At 42.8% G+C, this 22,349-nt stretch overlaps 1 protein-coding gene across 1 annotated transcript in view; it reads right to left on the bottom strand.

Annotated features, from left to right (window-relative positions):
• Positions 1-21,849, bottom strand: part of lrpprc (leucine-rich pentatricopeptide repeat containing) — an 83,382-nt gene extending 61,533 nt beyond the window's left edge. Inside the window, exons 1-14 of the mRNA XM_041251424.1 lie at positions 21,649-21,849; positions 20,445-20,650; positions 19,880-20,002; positions 19,404-19,525; positions 19,141-19,199; positions 18,718-18,804; positions 18,502-18,628; positions 11,312-11,456; positions 10,616-10,773; positions 10,055-10,160; positions 9,376-9,483; positions 2,992-3,110; positions 2,258-2,351; positions 887-956 (exon numbers count right to left, since the gene is read on the bottom strand). Coding sequence (XP_041107358.1) covers positions 887-956; positions 2,258-2,351; positions 2,992-3,110; positions 9,376-9,483; positions 10,055-10,160; positions 10,616-10,773; positions 11,312-11,456; positions 18,502-18,628; positions 18,718-18,804; positions 19,141-19,199; positions 19,404-19,525; positions 19,880-20,002; positions 20,445-20,650; positions 21,649-21,824 — 1,700 coding nt within the window. The 5' untranslated portion in view covers positions 21,825-21,849. The remainder of the gene's footprint in view (positions 1-886; positions 957-2,257; positions 2,352-2,991; positions 3,111-9,375; positions 9,484-10,054; positions 10,161-10,615; positions 10,774-11,311; positions 11,457-18,501; positions 18,629-18,717; positions 18,805-19,140; positions 19,200-19,403; positions 19,526-19,879; positions 20,003-20,444; positions 20,651-21,648) is intronic.
• Between the last annotated feature and the right edge of the window lie 500 nt (positions 21,850-22,349).

The following is a 22,349-nucleotide window of genomic DNA, read 5'->3' as shown; positions in this document are numbered from 1 at the left end:
ATCTCCCAGCCAAGGAATGTACCAACCACACAACTAAAGAGTGCATTTCCAGGGGTAAAACAAAAAGAGTTGGTTTCCTCATTAGCTTCCTTAGATATGGAAATCAGCTAGAACAATATAGGCTCAGCTTCTAAGAACCCTAACCATCAGTTGACTCATTTTAATTTTCTTCATAGGACATACTTAATCCCTCGTAGACGTTTTCAAACGAAGCTTGCCCCTGCCACTATCTGCTCGCTTTGCCCCCAGGACAGCCTTTTTAAATGTGTTTTGGGACGGGAGTGCCCGGCCGTAGCTTCATTTACTATATTTGGAAAGATAATCCCTTGCTCTGCTCTGGTTTTCATATTCAACGACGATACATCCCTTGAGTTAACACCTTACTGCAGCGATAAAGATGGGGGCTCTGCGTTGGCAGCCGCTGCACTCCCTTCCCTGGCGCCAATGGGTCCTAATGTTTCTAGATATTATTTACTTAGATCTTTCTACAGCTCGTACTGCCAGAGAGAAGACAATCCAAGTCTGGGAAAGCATTCTGTTAAGCCTTTGTTAAATCTGAAGTCCCTGAGGTCCTTGTGGGTGGGAGGGGGTAAAAAAGGAAAACGGAGAGTTCATTTGCTTATGTTTTTGTTTGTATTTTTGTACTATCCCTAATAAAAACACTTGGTCACAAAAAAAAAAAAAGAGTACATTTCCATTTCGAAATGGGTCACCTCTTCAGTTTGATAAATGACACTGCATACTAATAACTTCTCTGTGTTTGTTTTGTTAAAGCAGGTTCAACAGTTCCAAAAGCAGGCAGAGCAAACGGGACACAACTCATGCAATTCTTTTTCAACTGAACTTCAAAAGAACCAGCCCTATTGCATCAGGACTTTAACCTCACCTTTTGAATCCTAGAATGAGGCTTCCCCTGAATGAACTCAGCTCCACTGCAGGCATGGTCAGTGAAGACACTGCAAGAAAATAAAAAAAAATTAAAAAACCCAGGATCAACTCAAAACAAACCTGGACACAGCTTAACACTTCAGATAGCACAGGGGAGCTTTGCGTATTAACGGCACGATCACTGCGGTGCAAGGCAATAGGCACCACTGCACTGATGCTGTGGAAAAAATGCATTAATAAAAGACAGAACACTAAGACTAGTCCATGACACTGTAAGCATCAGATATTGGGGCACATTAACATGGCCTCCATGTCATTCAGACTCCTATCATTTTAATGCTTAACCATGTGGAGAGTTTTTTGAATGATGGAATTTTGCAGGGAGGCACAACATTCTTGACCGACGGTAACTGGCAACCACTTGAAAATGACCAACAGGCCTAATTAACCATGGTGTAGGCTAGAAGTGAAATCCTTACTTACGTACACCTTGCAAGCCTTACATTATTTAAAACAGAACATGGTTATGAAGACTGTATATATTATTAAAAATATTAAAAAGCTGTACATTTCGCTCCATTAGCAAAGCACTTTAATTACACTTGGTGCATGTTGTTAACTAATGCACTCTTTCACAGTTTAGTTTCCAGACTGGGTCTCCTGATGATGGGAATTACCCTTGCTGAAGCCTACAGGCAAAACATTAAGAGTTGGAGGTGTAAAAGATTCCCACTGCTTGGGGTCTGCAGTGCACACCCTGTGTTATTGGACCTTAAATCCTGTTTTACTATCCAAACTCGTCACAGAGGGCTGCTTTCTGCCGCGGTCTACAAGGCAGTTAACATACATGCAACGCTGCTCTGGAAAGTGCTTCCACAGCTCAAACACCAACCCCAACCTCCCATACCATACAGGAATGCTGTTTTTGCATTCATGGCATGTAATTCTGTATTGCATTCATTATAGAATTTTAGGTGCTGAAAAGATGCTTTCCTTAAACAGAAAAAAACTGTTTCAGGAGTGGATTATTCATACTTTAGAAAAAAAGAAAATCTATATTCATATGAAGCTGGCATTCTTTCTACAGTCACTGGGAATCCAGTTTGGATACAAAACTGAAAATGATCTTGAATGCATGTTTTTTGGAAATTCTGGCTCTGGCTGTATTTTTCTACAGTCAGCAATGGAATAACACAAAACCAAGTTACTTTTTAAAATCTCTTGCCTGCTGACACAGCACCCTGTCTTGCCCTTAACTGTGAGTGGTTCTGGCTCTGCACCCTTTCAGTTAGGGTACAGCACCTGGACTCGTCCATGCTGAAGTATGGCATGTTGTTTTGTGCACTGGGGTGCACTGGGGTGTACTCACGCATGGCAAGAATGCTCTCCAGCCTCCCATTCACTGCCTCCGACCTCAGCTCAGAGGCAGCAAACCCCTCAGTCTCCACGGAGCAGCCCACCTCCTGCAATCACAAGTCAGGCCAGACTCAGAAACAGCACAGCCTCAGAACCCAGCACTCATTATATTCTACTATTTCAATAACTGACATTCTGGGAGGTGAAGAAGTTTGAATAATGGAGTAATTTGGAAAAGTCTTGAAAGGATCATAATGCATCTATTGCAAGAGATCTGTGTGCTTTCTGCGCTACAAGAATCTTAAAACCTCCAAGACACAATATTCATGGATTAACAGAAGTGTTTACATACATTATTTTTGCTTAAAATGTGCTTTTAAAATGGAAATATTTCCAACCCTCTCTAAAATAGTTGAAAACAAGGTTCCAGGAATTACAAGCTTGATTTAATTAATCAAAACAGGCTAAAATAAACAGTCCTCAACTAATCACTGTCCTTAAAAATTGGGCTGCAAAACTATTCCCAAAATGAAATCCTTTAACTGTGTACACGGTGGGGTGAGCATGAGGTGCCTTTCTGTTAAATGTTAACTCTGTGTAGAAGAGCAAGGTGACTCCGGGAAAGGAAGCAGACTCTGTGTAGAAGAGCAAGGTGACTCCGGGAAAGGAAGCAGACTCTGTGTAGAAGAGCAAGGTGACTCCGGGAAAAGAAGCAGACAGACCCTCGGCCGGTCCTCCTGACCCTACCCTGAGCTTGGTGTGAGCGATCTCCAGGCTGTCGAAGGAGGTGAGCACGTAGTTCGTGTAGGTGTCCACATCAGGCTCCACACCCAGCTCCTGCATGGCCTTCAGAACCTCCATTGTACCTGGGGAACAGAGAGTCAATCTTATCTAAATCTGTAATGCCATCACTTTGCACGTGTAACACTTCCCTCTATGAAATATGGCCACATGGTTAGAAGTCTATTTGATTCGTTACATTTTCTCCCCCCCCCCCACAGCATTTTCCTCTTTTATACATATACCGCTTTCACACAGGAGAGTTATGACGGCACAGAACCGGCATTGATGCTGAATTTTGGTCTGTGTGAACTGCCTATATCGTCACAGAGCCATCACGTTTTATGCCCTGAACCGTCACAACTCCAGTGTGAAAGGCTATGCCAACACTGAAGCGCTACAGTGGACGTGGACTGAAAGGCAACATCCCACGTGACTGCATAACGGACGTGCAGGTCTATTTTTATCGTTGGTGTTACACACTTTCATTTTTTTCAAATACAATGGCTGATCAAGAACCAGGTAGTAATTTTTTAGTAATTAATTGTTCACTTTTCATCGCTGTTGCCATGAAAACAATCTGTTGACTGACAGGTCTGAACGTTGTACTTGCATGATCCCTTTGGCTGTGTGAAAGGGTTATGATGGCATTATAAAAGCATGGACTGTGCAAATTAATGCTGTGTGAATGGGTAGCAGCGTTTGTGTGTGAAAGGGGCTTTTGAAAAACTTTTTTTTTTTTTTTTAAATGAACTCAAACTTCCAGAAACTTAATTCATTGACTCGCCATCTGAGTACCAACCATTGCTTTTGATGTGAAGTATCTGAAAGGAACGACTGCTACACTTCCTTCACTATAAAATACATTAAAAAAAAAAATGTGCATGTTTCATATAGGAAAACATGAGACTTGCAAAATAATGGCGATGCCTCATAGGGTTATCCAGTCTTTAAGCAAGTCATTGGAAATAATGCAAGCTCCACTGACCTGTTCTATAGGGCAAGTGACAACACTGAAATTAGACTCTCTGCTGGTCAGACTAATAAACAAGTTCCTAGTGTCAATTTATTACATACATAAAAATATTACAAGAAATGTTTTAACATTAAATAAAACGAGTGACTGGCGATTCACTTTTAAAGCCTGTTGTGACGGTACCATGGTCCTCAATTTCAAGCAATATTTTACTTTATTTTCTACCAAAGGTACTGTAAACAAAATGTAAAGATTATTCAACAAAAGCAACCTGCAAGCCTGCTGCTTTTAATCTCAGGTCCAAGTTTTTAAAAGTTATAATGCACTCTGCTAAGGACAGATCAAGAGAATGGCAGAAACACATACGAAAGAAAAATAAAAAAACAAAGCAAATCTCAGGCAGTTAGTTGAATTTTTCACAGCTGCAACTTCAAGGTCAAAGTCGGAGCATGAACTGTAGTGTAGACAAGGGCTTTGCCTATCATTGCGTGCAGCACAGCCACTAACAAGAACAGTCAGCTATGCATCCAAGCATGAGATCAGCACATTCGGTGGGTGGGGGGGGACTGCTGTTATACTACGAGAAAGTTTCGGTTCTGTGTGCAGCCTCTGTCTGAATACGATTCCCACAAAGCCATACATGTGGACACAAAACAAATCTGAGATATTTCACTTAAATATTTCTTTAGAACCAGTAGCTTCTCTCCAGACTTGCTTTATTCTTTGTATTCTTCACAAGTAGGCGTCTTGTTGCTACATGTTTAGAACCAGAACTATGTACTACTGTATTATGACACCAAATGATTTAAAGCAAGACTATATGTTAACTGCACTTCTTGATTCTTTAGCGTGACTGTGTGCTGTGCTCTACCTTTGAATTTTAAGCATGGCTCATTGTAAACGTAATCTACCTACTAATGTTAATGTCCGTAATTCCCTTGTGTTAATGACAACTTTTCTCTCTCTCTGTGCAAAAGTTTTAGGCAGGTGTGAAAAAATGCTGTAAAGTAACATTGCTTTCAGAAATAGACATGTTAATAGATTACATTTATCAATTAACTAAATGCAAAGTGAGTGAACAGAAGAAAAATCTACATCAAATTCGGCTAACAAGGTGAGGTTGCTGAAGACAGTTTACTGTCAAAAGTCATTCACCATGACAAGACTGAGCACAGCAACAATACACAAGGTAGTTATACTGCATCAGCAAGGTCTCTCCCAGGCAGAAATTTCAAGGCAGACAGGGGTTTCCAGATGTGCTGTCCAAGATCTTTTGAAGAAGCACAAAGAAACGGGCAACGTTGAGGACAGTAGATGCAGTGGTCAGCCAAGGAAAATTACTGCAGCAGATGAAAGACACATCATGCTTGCTTCCCTTCACAATTGGAAGATGTCCAGCAGTGCCATCAGCTCAGAATTGGCAGAAAACAGTGGGACCCTGGAACACCCATCTACTGTCCGGAGAAGTCTGGTCAGAAGTGGCCTTCATAGAAGACTTGCAGCCAAAAAGCCATTCCTCCGAGTGGAAACAAGGCCAAGCGACTCAACTGTGCACGAAAACACAGGAACTAAGGTGCAGAAAAATGGCAGCAGGTACTCTGGACTGATGAGTCAAAATTTGAAATATCTGGATGCAGCAGAAGGCAGTTTGTTCGCCGAAGGGCTGGAGAGCGGTACACGAATGAGTGTCTGCAGGCAACAGTGAAGCATGGTGGAGGTTCCTTGCAAGTCTGGGGCTGCATTTCTGCAAATGGAGTTGGGGTCAGAATTAATGGTCTCCTCAATGCTGAGAAGTACAGGCAGATACTTATCCATCACGCAATACCATCAGGGAGGCATCTGATTGGCCCCAAATTTATTCTGCAGCATGACAATGACCCCAAACATACAGCGGAAGTCATTAAGAACTATCTTCAATGTAAAGAAGAACAAGGAGTCCTGGAAATGATGGTATGGCCCCCACAGAGCCCTGATCTCAATATCATCGAGTCTGTCTGGGATTACATGGAGAGATAAGCAACTGAGGCTGCCTAAATCCACAGAAGAACTGTGGTTAGTTCTCCAAGATGTTTGGGCCAACCTACCTGCCGAGTTCCTTCAAAAACTGTGTGCAAGTGTACCTAGAAGAATTGATGCTGTTTCGAAGGCAAAGGGTTGTCACACCAAATATTGATTTGATGTAGATTTTTCTTCTGTTCACTCACTTTGCATTTTGTTAATTGATAAATATAATCTATTAACATGTCTATTTTTGAAAGCATTCTTACTTTACAGCATTTTTTCAAACCTGCCTAAAACTTTTGCACAATACTATATATATATATATATATATATATATATATATATATATATATATATATATATATATATATATATATATATATATAATATATATCTCATTATATATCTCAAAGGAAAAAGAACAATGAAATAGCAGGGCCTGTTCTATGCAGTGCTACAAACTCAGCTACAACTCTGAATGTAAACAGGAAATGAGAAAAGAACAGGCATTAGGATGATTTAGTTCTAGCAGAGAACCGTTGAACTTTTCACCACCCGCTTAACGAAAGCGTGGATAACCTCAGCACAGCAGAGAGCACATCCCTATAGCAATGGTACCTTCCCGACTACCTGCCTGGTGGGAAAGCTCAGCTTAATCCTGGGCACCGAATCATAAAAGCCCCTTCACAACATGGAAAGGGCCTGCTAACCCTCTGCTTGTACTGTGTCAGAAGCAATAAAGAGATCTCACTGCTCAGCAATGACATGTTACAACGCTCCGGGCTGCAAAAACAAAACAGCATATGCTTTTTCAACTTGTCTCCTGTATCTGCTCCTCATCAAAATGCAAAGTTTCCTTAAAACCCCCTTCTTTGCCCTGGAGTGCCACCTGCGGAAAAGTGACACGGCTCTCAATATTTAATGCAGTGCACAACGGTGCGAGTAATCTAAAGTGAATTCCCTTTGAGTGCTTGCATCTACATGAAATCAAGTCACTCTCTATCAGTCACACCACCTCCACGGCCTTGCCTCAAACACAGTCCCATTCCCCCTGCCCAACCTGACAAAGAAAAGCGTCTGCATTTTTCATGAAATGTTATAGCAGAAAGAATTTGTAACAGTGAAGTTTTTTTGCTTTTGTTAGCAAGTAGCAGAACAAGCAAATGGATGTTAAGAGTAAGACATTCTACATGAGTTAACCACCTCCTACGCTCAGGCTGCAAACCACGCGAGCAAACAGGGTCCCACTGAATTCCAATTCAAAATCAATTTCAATTCCAACACATCACTGATCAACCCTAACCCTACATGAGTTAACCTTCTCCCGCACACGCTCCAAACCACGTGAGCAAACAGGGTCCCACTGAATTCCAATTCAAAATCAATTTCAATTCCAACACATCACTGATCAACCCTAACCCTACATGAGTTAACCTTCTCCCGCACACGCTCCAAACCACGTGAGCAAACAGGGTCCCACTGAATTCCAATTCAAAATCAATTTCAATTCCCTTTTAATCAATTCCAACACATAACTGATCAAAATTACAATTAGCAGGATTCTGTGCAAATTAGCTTCTTGCAGTGGCAACAAATTACCACAACAATTATGTCTCTAAACTCTAAATTCCAATTCCTTCAAAAGAATTGGGAATTGCTTTTAAAAAAGAACTAGAATTAAAAAACAGGAATTTGACCCCAACCCTCGATTAAGCTCGATTATATATATATATATATATATATACATATATATATATATATATATATATATATATATACACACACACACACACACACACACACACAACAACAACACCACCACCACCACCACACTGAACCCTGAATGAAGTGGAAATTGCCCGCTACACAGAACTGCAGAACCCGCCGGGGGACTGTGTGCATGGAGTCTGGTTGATCCTTGACTGGACACTTGGGCCACAACATGAAAGGCCCATGAACAACAAGCAGCACAGTTGGGTTACTGTACAGTTACAATGAATCCTGCTATATAAGGGGCTTGTGTAACAGGACGGAGTCTGGGTATCAACCAGCGACCCTGCAAGCGAGTGTCTGAACCACAATGTAAAAGAACCTTGCTCGTCTGCTTTGGTGGTCATCTCACTCACAGGGGACAGGATCCGTAATAAAAGTGCATCACACAACACTGTTAAGGTCATTAAAGATTGCAGAACAGAAGCACATATGGATGAAATGCTCAATCCAGGCTCCCTACTGCTCTATGCATGAATGCATAATGCAGGCGTTGTAGCTCGGTGGAGCAACGCTTGAGATGGAAACTAAAATACCCCCCCCCCAGTGTGTCTGGTAAGGATCAGTACCATGCATTATCCCACATGGACGAAGGGTTACATTACATTATCGGGAAGGTTATTTTAGTAAATATACTCCCTTTTATTATTTTTAAGAACATACAAATCTGCTTTTCTTTTGTGAAGCGCTTCTCAATAAACCCCTTGATTATGCAGTACAGGTGGTGCAGGATGGCTGCTCGGCACTCTCGTCGGTTTACTTGCTATAGGTGCTCTGCTGTAGCTTTCTCTCTCACTGCTGCCATTTCACAAAGTGCCCCTGTGAACGAGAGGTTTCATCTCTGGGACGTTCTCCATCATAAATATTTGACTTCAGTAAATTTCGTAAAAGCCTTCCCATAATATATCCCCTGGATTTCATGCAACAGTATTTCTCATATCACTTTGTCCCTCAACATGTGACAGGTAGGAGCGCTGGGGACCCTTGAGAAGGGCTGGCTGGATGCTTCCTGAGAGCTTGGAAATGGAAATCGCAAAGGAAACACATTAGACAGAACACAGCGCTGTCTTCAACAGTTTCTGCTTACAAGTTTTGATTGGCACGTCAGTATCTGTGTGTCACCCTTGCAGGCATCTTCTCAGTCTTATTCTAGACATCGACTCAGTGTGCTACTGCAGAGTTGTAATTCAGCACATGGGCCTTCGGCTGCTGTTTTTTTTTTTTTACCCTGTACAGTACAGTCTGTTTAAACAAGTACGATTGGTTAACTTTTGGCAATTTGTACACTTACTCATCAGGTAATTTTGAGGTGTCTTCGACCCAAAAAGAGCTTTGTAGATTAGTTTTGTTGTTGCTGGGTGCAAAATCTGCAGCTGCTCCTGCCCAGCCACTAGTAAGCCACAGTGCATGTGTGACATTTCAAAACAGACACTAAACCAGGAGACTGTCCTTCAGATATTCAGTTCAGCACATCACCAGGATGATCCTGGCCAGAGCATGCAAAGGAGGATTAAGAGCCGATAGCTCAGCTCCAAGCCGCGTGGTTACTGTATGGATTAACACGTTAAACTGCAAGTACTGTAGTATCCAACATGCTAACAAACCTTGAGAATTCTTCTCTTTCTGGTGATGCGCAAGGAGAGGCCAGAAGTAGTGCGTTCTCACCGGCAGCCCTTCCTCCTTCATCACCTTCATCAGCTCCACTGCCGTAGCTGCGAGAAACACTCCGGATCAGACAAGGAATCAACAGCACTGGACTCTGGAGGATGTACTGGAGCATCACATGCACAGAACAGAACTACTGTATTTCAGGACATAAATACATAGTGTATACGGGGTTATAAACTCTCACTAGCCCTGCTGCACCCAGTCCCAGGTTTCAGAACTCACCTTGTTCAGGTATGTTATTGAAAATCAGCAGATACCAGGAATTTGAACAATCAGACCCCTGCTAAATCTGCTCTGAAGCGATCACGTTTGAATAAGACTCAATAATAGTCTGTAGGATGACTACTGGGCGATGTTCAAGCAGCTAAATTATACATATAATTAATTGTAGTTTGGAAACCCTGGATTAGTTAGCGTGGTTTTCTAAGCTTGATATAGAATAACTGGACAGGTGGTTCAAGAGATCAACAGCTCAGCCAATAGGGTAATAAAAAATAAAAAAAAGTCACTACGACCTACATCCACAGTATTCAAGCTAAATATTGAGAGTTGCAATCTGACCATAGGGCAGTGTTATTAATAACTCTGGTCCTGTGTTTCATAGAGCCTCCTCACCTGTCTTTTTGGCATCCAGGGCGCAGTAGAGGGTGAAGGGCAGGGCTGAGACGTGCAGGCCGCTCTCCTGAAGCTCCCTGCAGAAACGCTTCAACTTTTCCACCGGCTGCGGACAACACAGAGAGAAACGTCAAGTCTACTCAAACACAGAGACCCGAGGATAGCTGTACACAAGGCTAGGGATCTGGACAGAACAGGGATGGAAATGACTCCTATTGCATAGCAGCTTGATCCATTCCTGGTTTTACTAGGAGTTTAATAAAACACACCTTAGCTTGTTTACGATACACTTTTGATAATCAATCTAGTATAAAATCTGGAATAGATGCAACTGCTATGCAATAGGAGTCTTATTTCTATCCCGGAAAGAAAGTCTTAGGACATGGATTTCACGTGTATTTATTAATTTGTGCTTTTATTTAAATTTCAATCCAGTGATTATAAGGCTTGTACTGAGGGATAGAACCCAAACCAACACAAGGACAAGCAAAGGAACGCCCTGTGCAGTGGCATCAGTATGACCCCCTCGGCGCTGTGCCTCGGCGGGTCTCCTTCCCTCACCTTGTCCATGTTGACGCAGTGGCGCAGGAAGAAGTTGCCGAGGTCTGGCGTGTCTCCATTGTGACTTTCCGGCTGTAATGTGGGGAAGGTCTTGAGCAGCTGGAAGGCTGTGTCCTCCATCCCCTGCGTGATGAGGCTCAGGCACAGGTTCATCGCGTCTGAGAGACAGACAGGACAAAGACATATTCAGTGACGACAGCCCAACAGCCCAAGTTACGGACTAGCAGAAAGGTTGTGACGCAAAATATCAACCATAACTTTTAAGCAATGTGTCCTATCAGCATAGGACTGGAGGTTTTTTTTGGCCAATAAATATCATAATGTATACCTCCAGTAGCATCTATTCCTGCAACAGTGCTGTGTAAAATTGCCATTTATTTTGTGCGACTTGAAACTAAATGCTTATAAAAAGATATAACCAGGTGGTATAACCAAAAGGTATAACCACTATACAATATTACAATATTTTTTTTTTTTTTTTTTTAAAGATTCTATAGGAGGTATGGGTAAAAGCACATAAACATTCATTTATTTATTTATTTATTTTTATCTTTGCCTGTATTTCAGGCATCATTCATAACCGTACAGTGTTGTAAGTAGCAGAAGCCAAACACACTTCATGCACGAAAATCCCTTCTGGTAATGTTGCTAATGTCTCCTGAAGTGGATATTGCGCATTGGAATCGGAAGTCTCACCAGGAATGTATCCGCGGTCGTGTCTCATGCGCTCTGCGATCTCCTGCACATACTGGTGGTGCCCAGACTTGGCCAGGCTGAAGATGATCTGCATCAAGTCCCTGTCCATCAGACTGGCATCTGTCTTCTCAACCTTCTCCAGGGTCTGCCATTGAGAAGTCAAGGAGAAAGGGGGGGAGGGGGGGCGTCAGAATCAGAACATTGTATAGACCGGAAACATTGAAGTCTGGACTACACACAGCTCATTCAAGAACCTTTTACGATCATCAGCATGGATCCTAGGAATCAGTTTGCTGTGGAATAACGCAGACTTTCTATGCAGTCGGAGACTCTTTCATTCTACACTCGGGACGGGACAGAAAACCTGTATGGCAGGGTGGCAAGAAGGGAGCCATTACTAAAAATTAGCCATCTCAAAGCCTGCATGGACTTTACAACAAAGCCTTGTGCTGTCCTGATTTTAAAATGACAACATTTTGATGAACACGTCTCTAAACTTGTTATGTTTTATTTAAACATGAATTTTATTTAAATTGTTATGTTTTATATATATTTTTAAAAATGGCATCCAATAGTCAGTGCTGTAAGAGTTTTAAAAGTGAGCTCTCTGTTATTGTATGTGTTTTTTTGTTGGGTTTTTTTTCTTTGATTTCTATAAAATATGGCAAACATGTTTGTTTTGGGTTTTTTTTTTTCTCTTCAGATTTTAGTAATACGATTTAATTAAAATCGCAAAAAAAAAAAAAAAAAAAAAAAAACGGATTTATCCAACTGTGACTTCCTTTTTATTATTTATTTGTACTCATTAACACTGTTTTTCATTAAGTCATTGCAGCAGAATTTTGCAGAAAACACTCCTTGTTACAGATTTTAGGAAATGTTACCATGGATTTCCATGGGGACTAATCAATACACTTATCATAGATAATGATCAACACAGGCAAGTTTGCTTTAAATTTACGTAAACATTCTTGTTTAATAAAACTGCTTCTGGTGTACAGAGGTCAAGGATGAACGAGGCGCACTGCCACATTCATGCTGAAACGTAGCTGCAGTTACTTCACTATCCAGTGCATTGTTACCACTGAACAAACTGTTTAAAAAGATGCCTAAAATGATAAAAAAAAAAAAAAAAATTAAAAATTACCCCTAAAGATCAGGTTAACGAGTCTGGCAGTTATCCAGATGATAAAGACTAACTCGCTGATAACATGCATACTGTTTTTTGTTTTTTTTATTATTCCTGCAAAGAAGTATGCGTAATGTTTAAAGTAAAATTGTACATTTCTTTATACTGTATTGATGACACAAGTGTACCAATAAATATTTCCTGTGATAGCTGTTCAATACTACTGTTCTCTTAAAGCGACGGTGGCATGGCAACTCCATTTTATACCTTTAATTGCGGAATAAGGCAGATTAAAAAAAAAATGGGGTTCTTACTGCAGAAAACTAGGATTCCTGATCATCGTCATCATACTCCATGTGTAATTAGACCCTGGGAGACCCTCGATGGAGGTCTCAGGACAGAAACGTTAACAGCTGCTTAAATCGATGTACATAGAAGTTTTTTTGGAGAGAAGCATATCGGGGAGTGATGCAGTCTCCTTTGTAACTGCACTGATGTAGAAATGGGTTTTTATAAGAAATAATTCGTACTGAGACTAAAACAATAAAAAAAGCACATTTACCATGGATGAACTGCCAGTTATTAATAACTTATGAAGGGTTTGCATTTCATTCAAAAAAGTGTATTCAGTCTACAAAATAATAATAATAATAATAATAATAATAATAACAAATAATAATATGCCACTTTTTAAATTGAGATCCAAAACATACCTTTCATTACTCAGATTTTACGGTTTTCACAGAGGAATTTTCCTAACTTTCGCAGCAGCAAAGTCCTTGATCAAGTAATTCAAATCCTTGGCAAATTCGCTTTCAATGGAGAGTACTGCCAAATGTGACGGTCTTTTCTGAGTCACTGTTGAGCGCCAAATACATCTTGATCAGTTTTAGACTTGAAAAGCTGCACTCCCCAGCAGCAACTGTCACTGGAATGGTCAGAAGTAAACACAACGCTGTGAAGGTGTTGGGGAAGATGTCATGCATGTACTGCAACATTTTCATAGGCCCTTCATGAGAATTTGTGATGGAACAGTAGTCTTCAGTGCATCTAGTTCATCTGCTAACACCAACGCGTCAGCCATCAGCCATTGCTCCAATCACTTTTCAAGTTTTCTGCAGTGGTCTCTGACTTCAGCTTTTCAATCTTACTAAAAGCATGCTAGGAATCCAAAGCGATGATGTTCCTTCAATTGTTGGAAACGTCCTGTTTGTATTATTGCAGTATCAACTACTGTGTTAAAGCATTACATTCGAAGAGTTTCCTTGGCATCATTACCGACAGGGTCATCCTTGCCCTCATATTCAAAGAGCTCCTTTCTTTTTCTAGAACGTGTTCCTTTCCTCGTTGTTTAGCTACTTCTTTACCATCACAGCCCTGGCAAATTCTGTAATTCTTTAGTCCTGTCAGTCTATGCACCAATCTCTGGTTTGCAGCATTTAGGTCTGTTGCTTCTTTCTGGTGTGCAATCCATTATGACTGAACAATACTTAGCTTTCTTAATCCAGCCAACTATTGTACTTCACACTTTACTCCCCATGCTGTTAATCAGCTCATTCTGTATGTTTCTTTCCATGTACGAGTCGTGCATCTCATTACTAATGATCCTTCTGACATTCTCCATCATTATAGGGTCCAATTTGCCCAGCAATTCAATCAAACCCAAAAAAGGTCCATTATGTGGCTCTTACAGCTCGTCAACAGATCCACGAAAAGCCATGTTATGCTCTGCGAGAAAATTAACAACTGCAACAAGGCGCTGAAAAACTTTCCTTTTCACTATTAGTCTTTCCATTGTCTTTTCACTATTAGTCTTTCCGTTGTCTTTTCACTATTAGTCTTTCCGTTGTTTTGTCCACAATGCTATTTGTTGACAGTCTCTTCTTAAGTTTGTTCCATTTTTGCACGCATTCTATGTGACTTTTTGAAAGGTCGTGTTCACAAAGGCGAGCAGAAACATTTTTCCAATTAGAAAAAGCATCAGATTCTAAAAGCAGACCACCTGTGCGTATGCATACTATCCAATTTACAACAAAAACAGAATATACAAGCCATCGACGAAACAATGACTCGCCATTGGGGAGCGTTCTCTTTCTGTGGATACTGGAAAAACGTCGCCCATTTTCATCCAATGGGTATTCATCATTTGGTAGATGTAAAGGGCCTTTTTGTGCCAAAAAGGTCTCAATGTATATGGTAAGAGTTAGTGGCCACATTGCTGGATCAGTGTAATCCGTCAAAGGCAGTTCTTCAAAAACCTTGTCTTCTTCAGGCTCATTTTCTTGTGACTAACGTTAGAGCCCCCTAGACCTAGTGATTCGAGCAAAAATGCTGGTTGTTGCTGTAAATCTTTGGTCTCTTGTGAGAGTATGATTCGTTTTCTTGCATTTTTGTAGGAGGTGGAATTGACTTGAAGTATTGCAGCAGGGCTCCTTGCTGCCGCTTCATCTGAATTTCTTTCTCTTTTTTTCCTTTTAGAATGGCCTGACTCGTATTTGCAAGAGGGCAACATGATGCGAGACAGTAAAGAATAAGCCTAATCCCGCGAGACCTTCGATTCTGAAGACATCATTACATATACACCATGGGTGCGTTCACAGAGATCATTCTACGCAGATTCTGTGCAGAATCTGACCAATTTATCCAACAATCTTCTAAGAATGATCTCCGTCAATGCATCCATTGGCTAAATTGGTCAAATTCTGCACAGAATAATCTCCATAAACGCACTTAATTTGTGACGCACGCAGGGCCTCTCTGGGGCTCTAGGCAGCCGTCTAGCTCGCCTTGCCCAAAGGCCGGCCCTGCTGGCGGTTTTATGTGGTTGTGCAGCTCCCTTTTTGGTACATCACACAGGGCGAGGCAATCCACACATAGACAGAGGGCGGGCATGAACCCGGGACCTCTCGCAATAAAGCACAACGACAATACCGCTGTACAAAAGAGGACTATGTATGAGAAGTGTAGTGAAAACAACTGAGACAGAGAAAAACCCAAACAAATTCAAATAAATATTCATTAAAGGGGTTTATTATTTTGGAACGGACTGTGGCTGACAGAGGCTCTGTTTATTGTAAAAAAAAAAAATTAAAAAAAAAAAAAATTAATAAACCCTTCAATTTGGGAAAACAAAGACCCTCCCTTCGTGAGTCTGCTTTATTTTCACACAGCGCTACAGTATTATAGCATGTCAATACACCATTATCTGTTATATTGTGTACGATGTAGGACTACTGTTAAAAATATATATTTTTTAAAAAGTGCGCTAAAAGCATTTAGTTTCAATTTTAAATTCTTTTTTTCGCACTGTACAGTAATGTGAACAAAGCATCACGATGTATGTTTTATTACCAGTAGCCTATGAACTAAAGTATAAAGAAAATGCGCTATAGCTGTAGCTATTCATTTGAGTTTATGTACTAAGGCCAACTGTGAAAAAACACAATGTAATTTTTCAGGGCAATGGTCTGTATTTATTTCAAATGAATGTAGCACTTATATGCTTTTTACACCAGACACTGCATTTTTTTTGGGAAACCCATCCGTCTCCTGACATGTCTAGTTTAGAGAGGGGGCCACTATGACTTTTTTTAATGAATTTCAGATTGTATTTTCTAATTTTAGTGATCGATCGGACGAGTCGAGAGTCTCGCAGACGAGAGTCGATTTATCATCATAGACGGGACCATTTTGTCGGACCGACATATCGCAGGCGACAAAATTGCCCTGTGTATGGTAGCCTTTGATTTCTTCATTTGCCATCCCGACAGTAAAGAGTTGTATAGCGTAAGCTGTATTGAAAGATGTGTCTCAAAACCCCTCTGCTGTTAGGGATTTTTTGTTAATTGCCCAGGGAACCCAAAAAAAAAGTTGAATGCAAACTGCGCAAACAACTGCAGATGTATCTTGGAGGCACAACCAATCTCTGGGGTCACTTGACAAGCATAAGTTCATATTATGATTAGTATTATCAACATTTTTAGTAGTAGTAAAATGCGACTGTGGCTGATAACCTGCTTGGAACGGTGACTGTTAAATAAAGCTTTGTTTTGCCTCAGTCCACTGCAGTTGGTGCTGCTGCAATGCAACCTTACTGTACATATAGCAAGCAGCATCAAATACATGCAAATAAACAATGCACATTTTTATTTAAATTATAAAAACATGATTACTGTTCTATATAACATATTTTTAAACTACATGTGAATGTTTTATTACATTTATATGGATTACCTGTAAAATAATAGGATGTCCAATCAAATACAAACAAGTAGCTATGGCTATAGCAACACCAGTAAATTTTACAAATTAGTACCTTCGAAACTTCCTTCAGTAATGTGTTCTGAACCTTCGGAGGTTAAAATGTACCTTTCGTTGCAGGCCTACTCTTCAGAGTTAGATTTGGGAGCTGTGTGTGGATTCCTTTTACTAAACAATACCCCAATGCCTATACCCCCAGCCCTGCAGAAGCCCAGAGTCACTGCCCATACCCCCAGCCCTGCAGAAGCAGAGTCACTGCCCATACCCCCAGCCCTGCAGAAGCACAGAGTCACTGCCCATACCCCCAGCCCTGCAGAAGCCCAGAGTCACTGCCCATACCCCCAGCCCTGCAGAAGCCCAGAGTCACTGCCCATACCCCCAGCCCTGCAGAAGCCCAGAGTCACTGCCCATACCCCCAGCCCTGCAGAAGCCCAGAGTCACTGCCCATACCCCCAGCCCAGCAGAAGCCCAGAGTCACTGCCCATACCCCCAGCCCTGCAGAAGCCCAGAGTCACTGCCCATACCCCCAGCCCTGCAGAAGCCCAGAGTCACTGCCCATACCCCCAGCCCAGCAGAAGCCCAGAGTCACTGCCCATACCCCCAGCCCAGCAGAAGCCCAGAGTCACTGCCCATACCCCCAGCCCAGCAGAAGCCCAGAGTCACTGCCCATACCCCCAGCCCTGCAGAAGCCCAGAGTCACTGCCCATACCCCCAGCCCAGCAGAAGCCCAGAGTCACTGCCCATACCCCCAGCCCTGCAGAAGCCCAGAGTCACTGCCCATACCCCCAGCCCTGCAGCAGCCCAGAGTCACTGCCCATACCCCCAGCCCTGCAGAAGCAGAGTCACTGCCCATACCCCCCAGCCCAGCAGAAGCCCAGAGTCACTGCCCATACCCCCAGCCCAGCAGAAGCCCAGAGTCACTGCCCATACCCCCAGCCCAGCAGAAGCCCCCATACCCCCAGCCCTGCAGAAGCCCAGAGTCACTGCCCATACCCCCAGCCCTGCAGAAGCCCAGTCACTGCCCATACCCCCAGCCCTGCAGAAGCCCAGAGTCACTGCCCATACCCCCAGCCCTGCAGCAGCCCAGAGTCACTGCCCATACCCCCAGCCCTGCAGCAGCCCAGAGTCACTGCCCATACCCCCAGCCCTGCAGAAGCCCAGAGTCACTGCCCATACCCCCAGCCCTGCAGAAGCACCAGAGTCACTGCCCATACCCCCAGCCCTGCAGAAGCCCAGTCACTGCCCATACCCCCAGCCCTGCAGCAGCCCAGAGTCACTGCCCATACCCCCAGCCCTGCAGAAGCCCAGAGTCACTGCCCATACCCCCAGCCCTGCAGAAGCATAGTCACTGCCCATACCCCCAGCCCTGCAGAGAAGCCCTGCAGAGTCACTGCCCATACCCCCAGCCCTGCAGAAGCCCAGAGTCACTGCCCATACCCCCAGCCCTGCAGAAGCACAGAGTCACTGCCCATACCCCCAGCCCTGCAGAAGCATAGTCACTGCCCATACCCCCAGCCCTGCAGAGGCACAGAGTCACTGCCCATACCCCCAGCCCTGCAGAGGCACAGAGTCACAGCTCATACCCCCAGCCCTGCAGAAGCACAGAGAATCACAGCTCATACCCCCAGCCCTGCAGAAGCACAGAGAGTCACAGCTCATACCCCCAGCCCTGCAGAAGCACAGAGTCACAGCTCATACCCCCAGCCCTGCAGAAGCACAGAGTCACAGCTCATACCCCCAGCCCTGCAGAAGCACAGAGTCACTGCCCATACCCCCAGCCCTGCAGAGTCACAGCCCATACCTGCTTGATGTTGTCAATGTCCCCCTTTTCAGCGTAGGCATTGAGCAGAGCCAGGTAAGTGTCTGGACCAGCCTCGATTCCAGCTCCCTTCATTACTGTGAAGATGTTCTCAGCACTCTCCATATCACTGGACAGGGAGACAAACAAAAGCAATGCATTGAAAAAATCTTGACATTTTGTCTATTTCAGCCTTTGTTCGGGATCCCAGTAACTCACCCAGCTCTGGCATGGCCGGTCACCAGGGAGCTGAACACTGCCTCTGTGATGGGAAGATCTTTGCTCTTCATAAAGCCCAGGATTTTACTGCAAACAAAGTAAATGTGTTTAACTCTGCAGCTGCATCCGAAGCTAGTCAAAGTCTCTCTCTTTTTGCATCTATGTATTTCTATATACAGGGCGATTCACAAATCACACAACAGTGTCAGAGCATCATGAAAACAGGGGAATGTGGAGATCAATACGCAAAGGAAAATGTCTATTAGATACACTGTGATACACCGTTTGTCCACCAGAGGGTTGTTCAATAATGTCAGCACTTAAGAAGGATTGAAAACAATGCAAACCAACAATGTTGCATGAATTACAAATCACCCTGCATATACAGTGTTGTTAAAGACAAAGTGAGCAATGTCTTCCTACCTGGCACCGTCGATGTCCCCCTCATTGCAGTATGCAGCGATTAACCTTTGATAGGTTACCTATGGGAAACATACACAGCGCTCATACAAAATAATACAGTATGTTAACACAAGGAATTAAAATGTGACTCCCCTTGCATAGCAGTTTGTGCCATTCCATGTTTTACAGAGATCTGAATTTGATGGTTCATCAAATTAAACTTAATAAACAAATCGGCAGAATTACCTGCTAGACGTATCTGCATTACAATATAATATACTTACTCTGTTGGGCTGCACGTTTGCCGTCTCCATTTTTGCGAGAAACTCTGTTGGGGAGAACTTGAACTCATTCTGCAAGTAGACCTTGAGCAAGGCGTTGTAATGACTGGCATCATAGACAGCACCTGCAAAGAGGAGAGAAGACACTGCTGCTTTACCTAATGGCATCAATCAGTGTCCCTGTTTTAACAGGTCATTTAATTATGATACAACAAATATCGGGGCAGAGCAGGGACGCTGCCTCCAGATTGTCAGACAAGCCCCAGTAACGCAGTTTACCAGAATTATTTCAGGTCAGTAATTAAATATGCTAATTCACTCCTGCCCTGCTTCCTTGCAAGAATCATCATTTTAGGGCTCAACATCAAGAAAAAACAAGGACATTTTTTTTTTACTTAAAATAAAAGTTGTTGCGCATCATAGGCTCACATTACAAAGAATATCCACTCTAAAACATGGAATAATCCAGTAACCAGTACCCAGTTCCAGCAGTTTTCCCCAAATGCGGTGTGCCAGCTCAGTGCGCTCAGACAGGTGAATCTCCGGGAGCAGAGCGCCACAGCTCCGCAGCAGGAGCAGAGCCTGGTTTCCACTGGGATATCCTGGGGAGGGGAGGAACAACAGCCTTTACTCAGGACACCATTCACTGTAAGCATGCCTTTATCAGCAAGCATGCTCATGCCAACTGTGATTTAAGCCATGATGCTCCTAATAGAAGACTGCCAGTCACAGCCTGTCTTTGTACAGGATCTGGGAACCAAGACAAACAACTTCTGCCAACATTACATCATTTTATGACAATGTGCATCGTATATTTATTAAAAGAGATTCCAGGAGGGATAATCATCTGAGGTCAAATCTAGTAAGCATGTTCCCAGGAATATAATAAAACATCCCATTTCCATTTATAACAATCAGCATTTACTCATGTAAAACTGCATGGTGATAATTTCGGTATCACTCTATTATCTGCACATTAGGAATGCCTGGTCTCTCTAATTTCGATCTAGGATGTTCAATGTGTAAGGAGCAGTCCCAGCGCACCTGTGCGGCACATATCGTGAAAGATCTTGAGCAGCTGGGTCTTGGTGATGCGCCCAGTCCTCCTCACGGAGCTGTCCAGCTTGTTGAGAGCCCAGTCAAACTGCTCCGCCTGGCGGGAGCGCACAGCCGAGCTGCTCTCATCCCGAGACGCCCCCTTCTCCTGTGCGGAGATGGCCAACAGACGCACACCGCTGCCACTCACACTCCTGGGCAAGCAAGAACCAATAAAGCGAGGGGGAGCCAGGGCAGGAAGGACAGTGGACAAACAGGGGGAGAGAGCATGGTCTTTAGCTATGAACATTTAACCGTATTCATTCCACTGCCAGATTAATCATTATATTATAATACATGATTTTTGGATAGCCCATGGTTTATTCCAAAATAGATCATCCTCTGGTCTTAGGCTGAGAAGCTCAGTCTCCTGATGTGATGCAGGCCAGTGTAAATGATCACTGTCACCTTGACCTTCCTTGACCTTTGCATTCCAAATCAGCAGCAGGGCAACAGTGAAGCGGCCGGATAGACTGCAATGCACAGCACACAACTAGTTACTTATGTGCAATCAATCTGTGTGTCCACTTCACAATGGGAAAATTACAACCAAAAAAAAAAAAAAAGAATTGGACATGGCTGGGAATTACAGACGCATACATGCAGTATATGATTGCTACCCTAGTCTGTTTAATACTGTTACATATACACTGCTGATATCACACGGGTTACTGATCGCATAGTGTGTTGCAGGGGAATACTGTAAATATAACTCTGATGAATATCCCTATGTATTTTAAATATTTATACAGCGTCTTCCTCAGTCCTCGTTAACAGGAGGCTAAAGTACTACACAATATAATGTTCAAAACAGATAAGCTGGCTTAAAATATCTGAATGAAACCAAAACCTTGAGCACGGGGATGTTCTAGACGAGTTACGCAACTGTGCATGGGTTTCTACGTAACCTCAATATTTTAATCAGACTGACATCTTGCTGGGGCCTGTGATCTAACTAGATCATCATACAACAAAAAAATCAAACCTGCTTCTAAAATAAAAATGAAATGCTGTACCGACATCATAAACTCCACGCAATCTACAAAATGTAGCAGCTTAGTGTTAATTATACAATACAGAGACATTGCACGCTGGTGTACCCCCAATGACAACTGCGCAGTCCAGCATGGCTTGATGCTGTCCGGACTGGTACCTGTTTACACCGGTTCCGATAAGGACACGGCCGTGACATCCTCCGATCCCTCTGCCGCTCAGAGTCCGGCTACCGAGCCTGGAGAGCGAGCCGCCAAGGACAGTCGCTCCGACGACCTGGAGCAGAAACGGGGAAGAAAAACTCAGGAGCCGGGCCGATCTCAAGAGCGCAGCCATGCTTAACCTGTGCAGTTTGAGAAAGTGGAAGGACATGTGCACCACGTGACAGGGTCAAAGAACTCTCCGCACAGTCACACAGCGGGCAAGCGGAGGGGTGCTCTGAACTCAACTTTGGAAAAGCTGGCAAAATAACAAACTAAATGTACGGTTTTCATTAAATATCTATTTTAGAATTTGCAAACACGTTTGTGTGTATTTTGTGTTTAGTTGAAAATAAAGTATTTGGTTTATTTTTTGCCACTTTTAGCGGAACCCCCCTATAATGTTTGACATTCACCATACCCATAAAACTAGGACAACTGCATACTTGCACGGAGTGTTCTCTCACGTGCCTGCGGGCACTCATATGTAAATATTACTCTGGATTGCTTTTAACTCTTTTTAATGAATATATAAATAATAAAACAAAATCTGAATTTGTACTTATTCATTTAATTAACAGTTTACTATTGTAACTGCTCAGAAATACAAAAATATACGTTATTACGCTTTATTGGCTATTTTGATTGGATCGCCAATAAT

This window comes from Polyodon spathula, chromosome 5, assembly GCF_017654505.1.
Source record: "Polyodon spathula isolate WHYD16114869_AA chromosome 5, ASM1765450v1, whole genome shotgun sequence".
NCBI classification, from domain to species: domain Eukaryota; kingdom Metazoa; phylum Chordata; class Actinopteri; order Acipenseriformes; family Polyodontidae; genus Polyodon; species Polyodon spathula.
The sequence above is the reverse complement of the archived record's forward strand: the minus strand, read 5'-3'. Positions and strand labels throughout refer to the sequence as shown.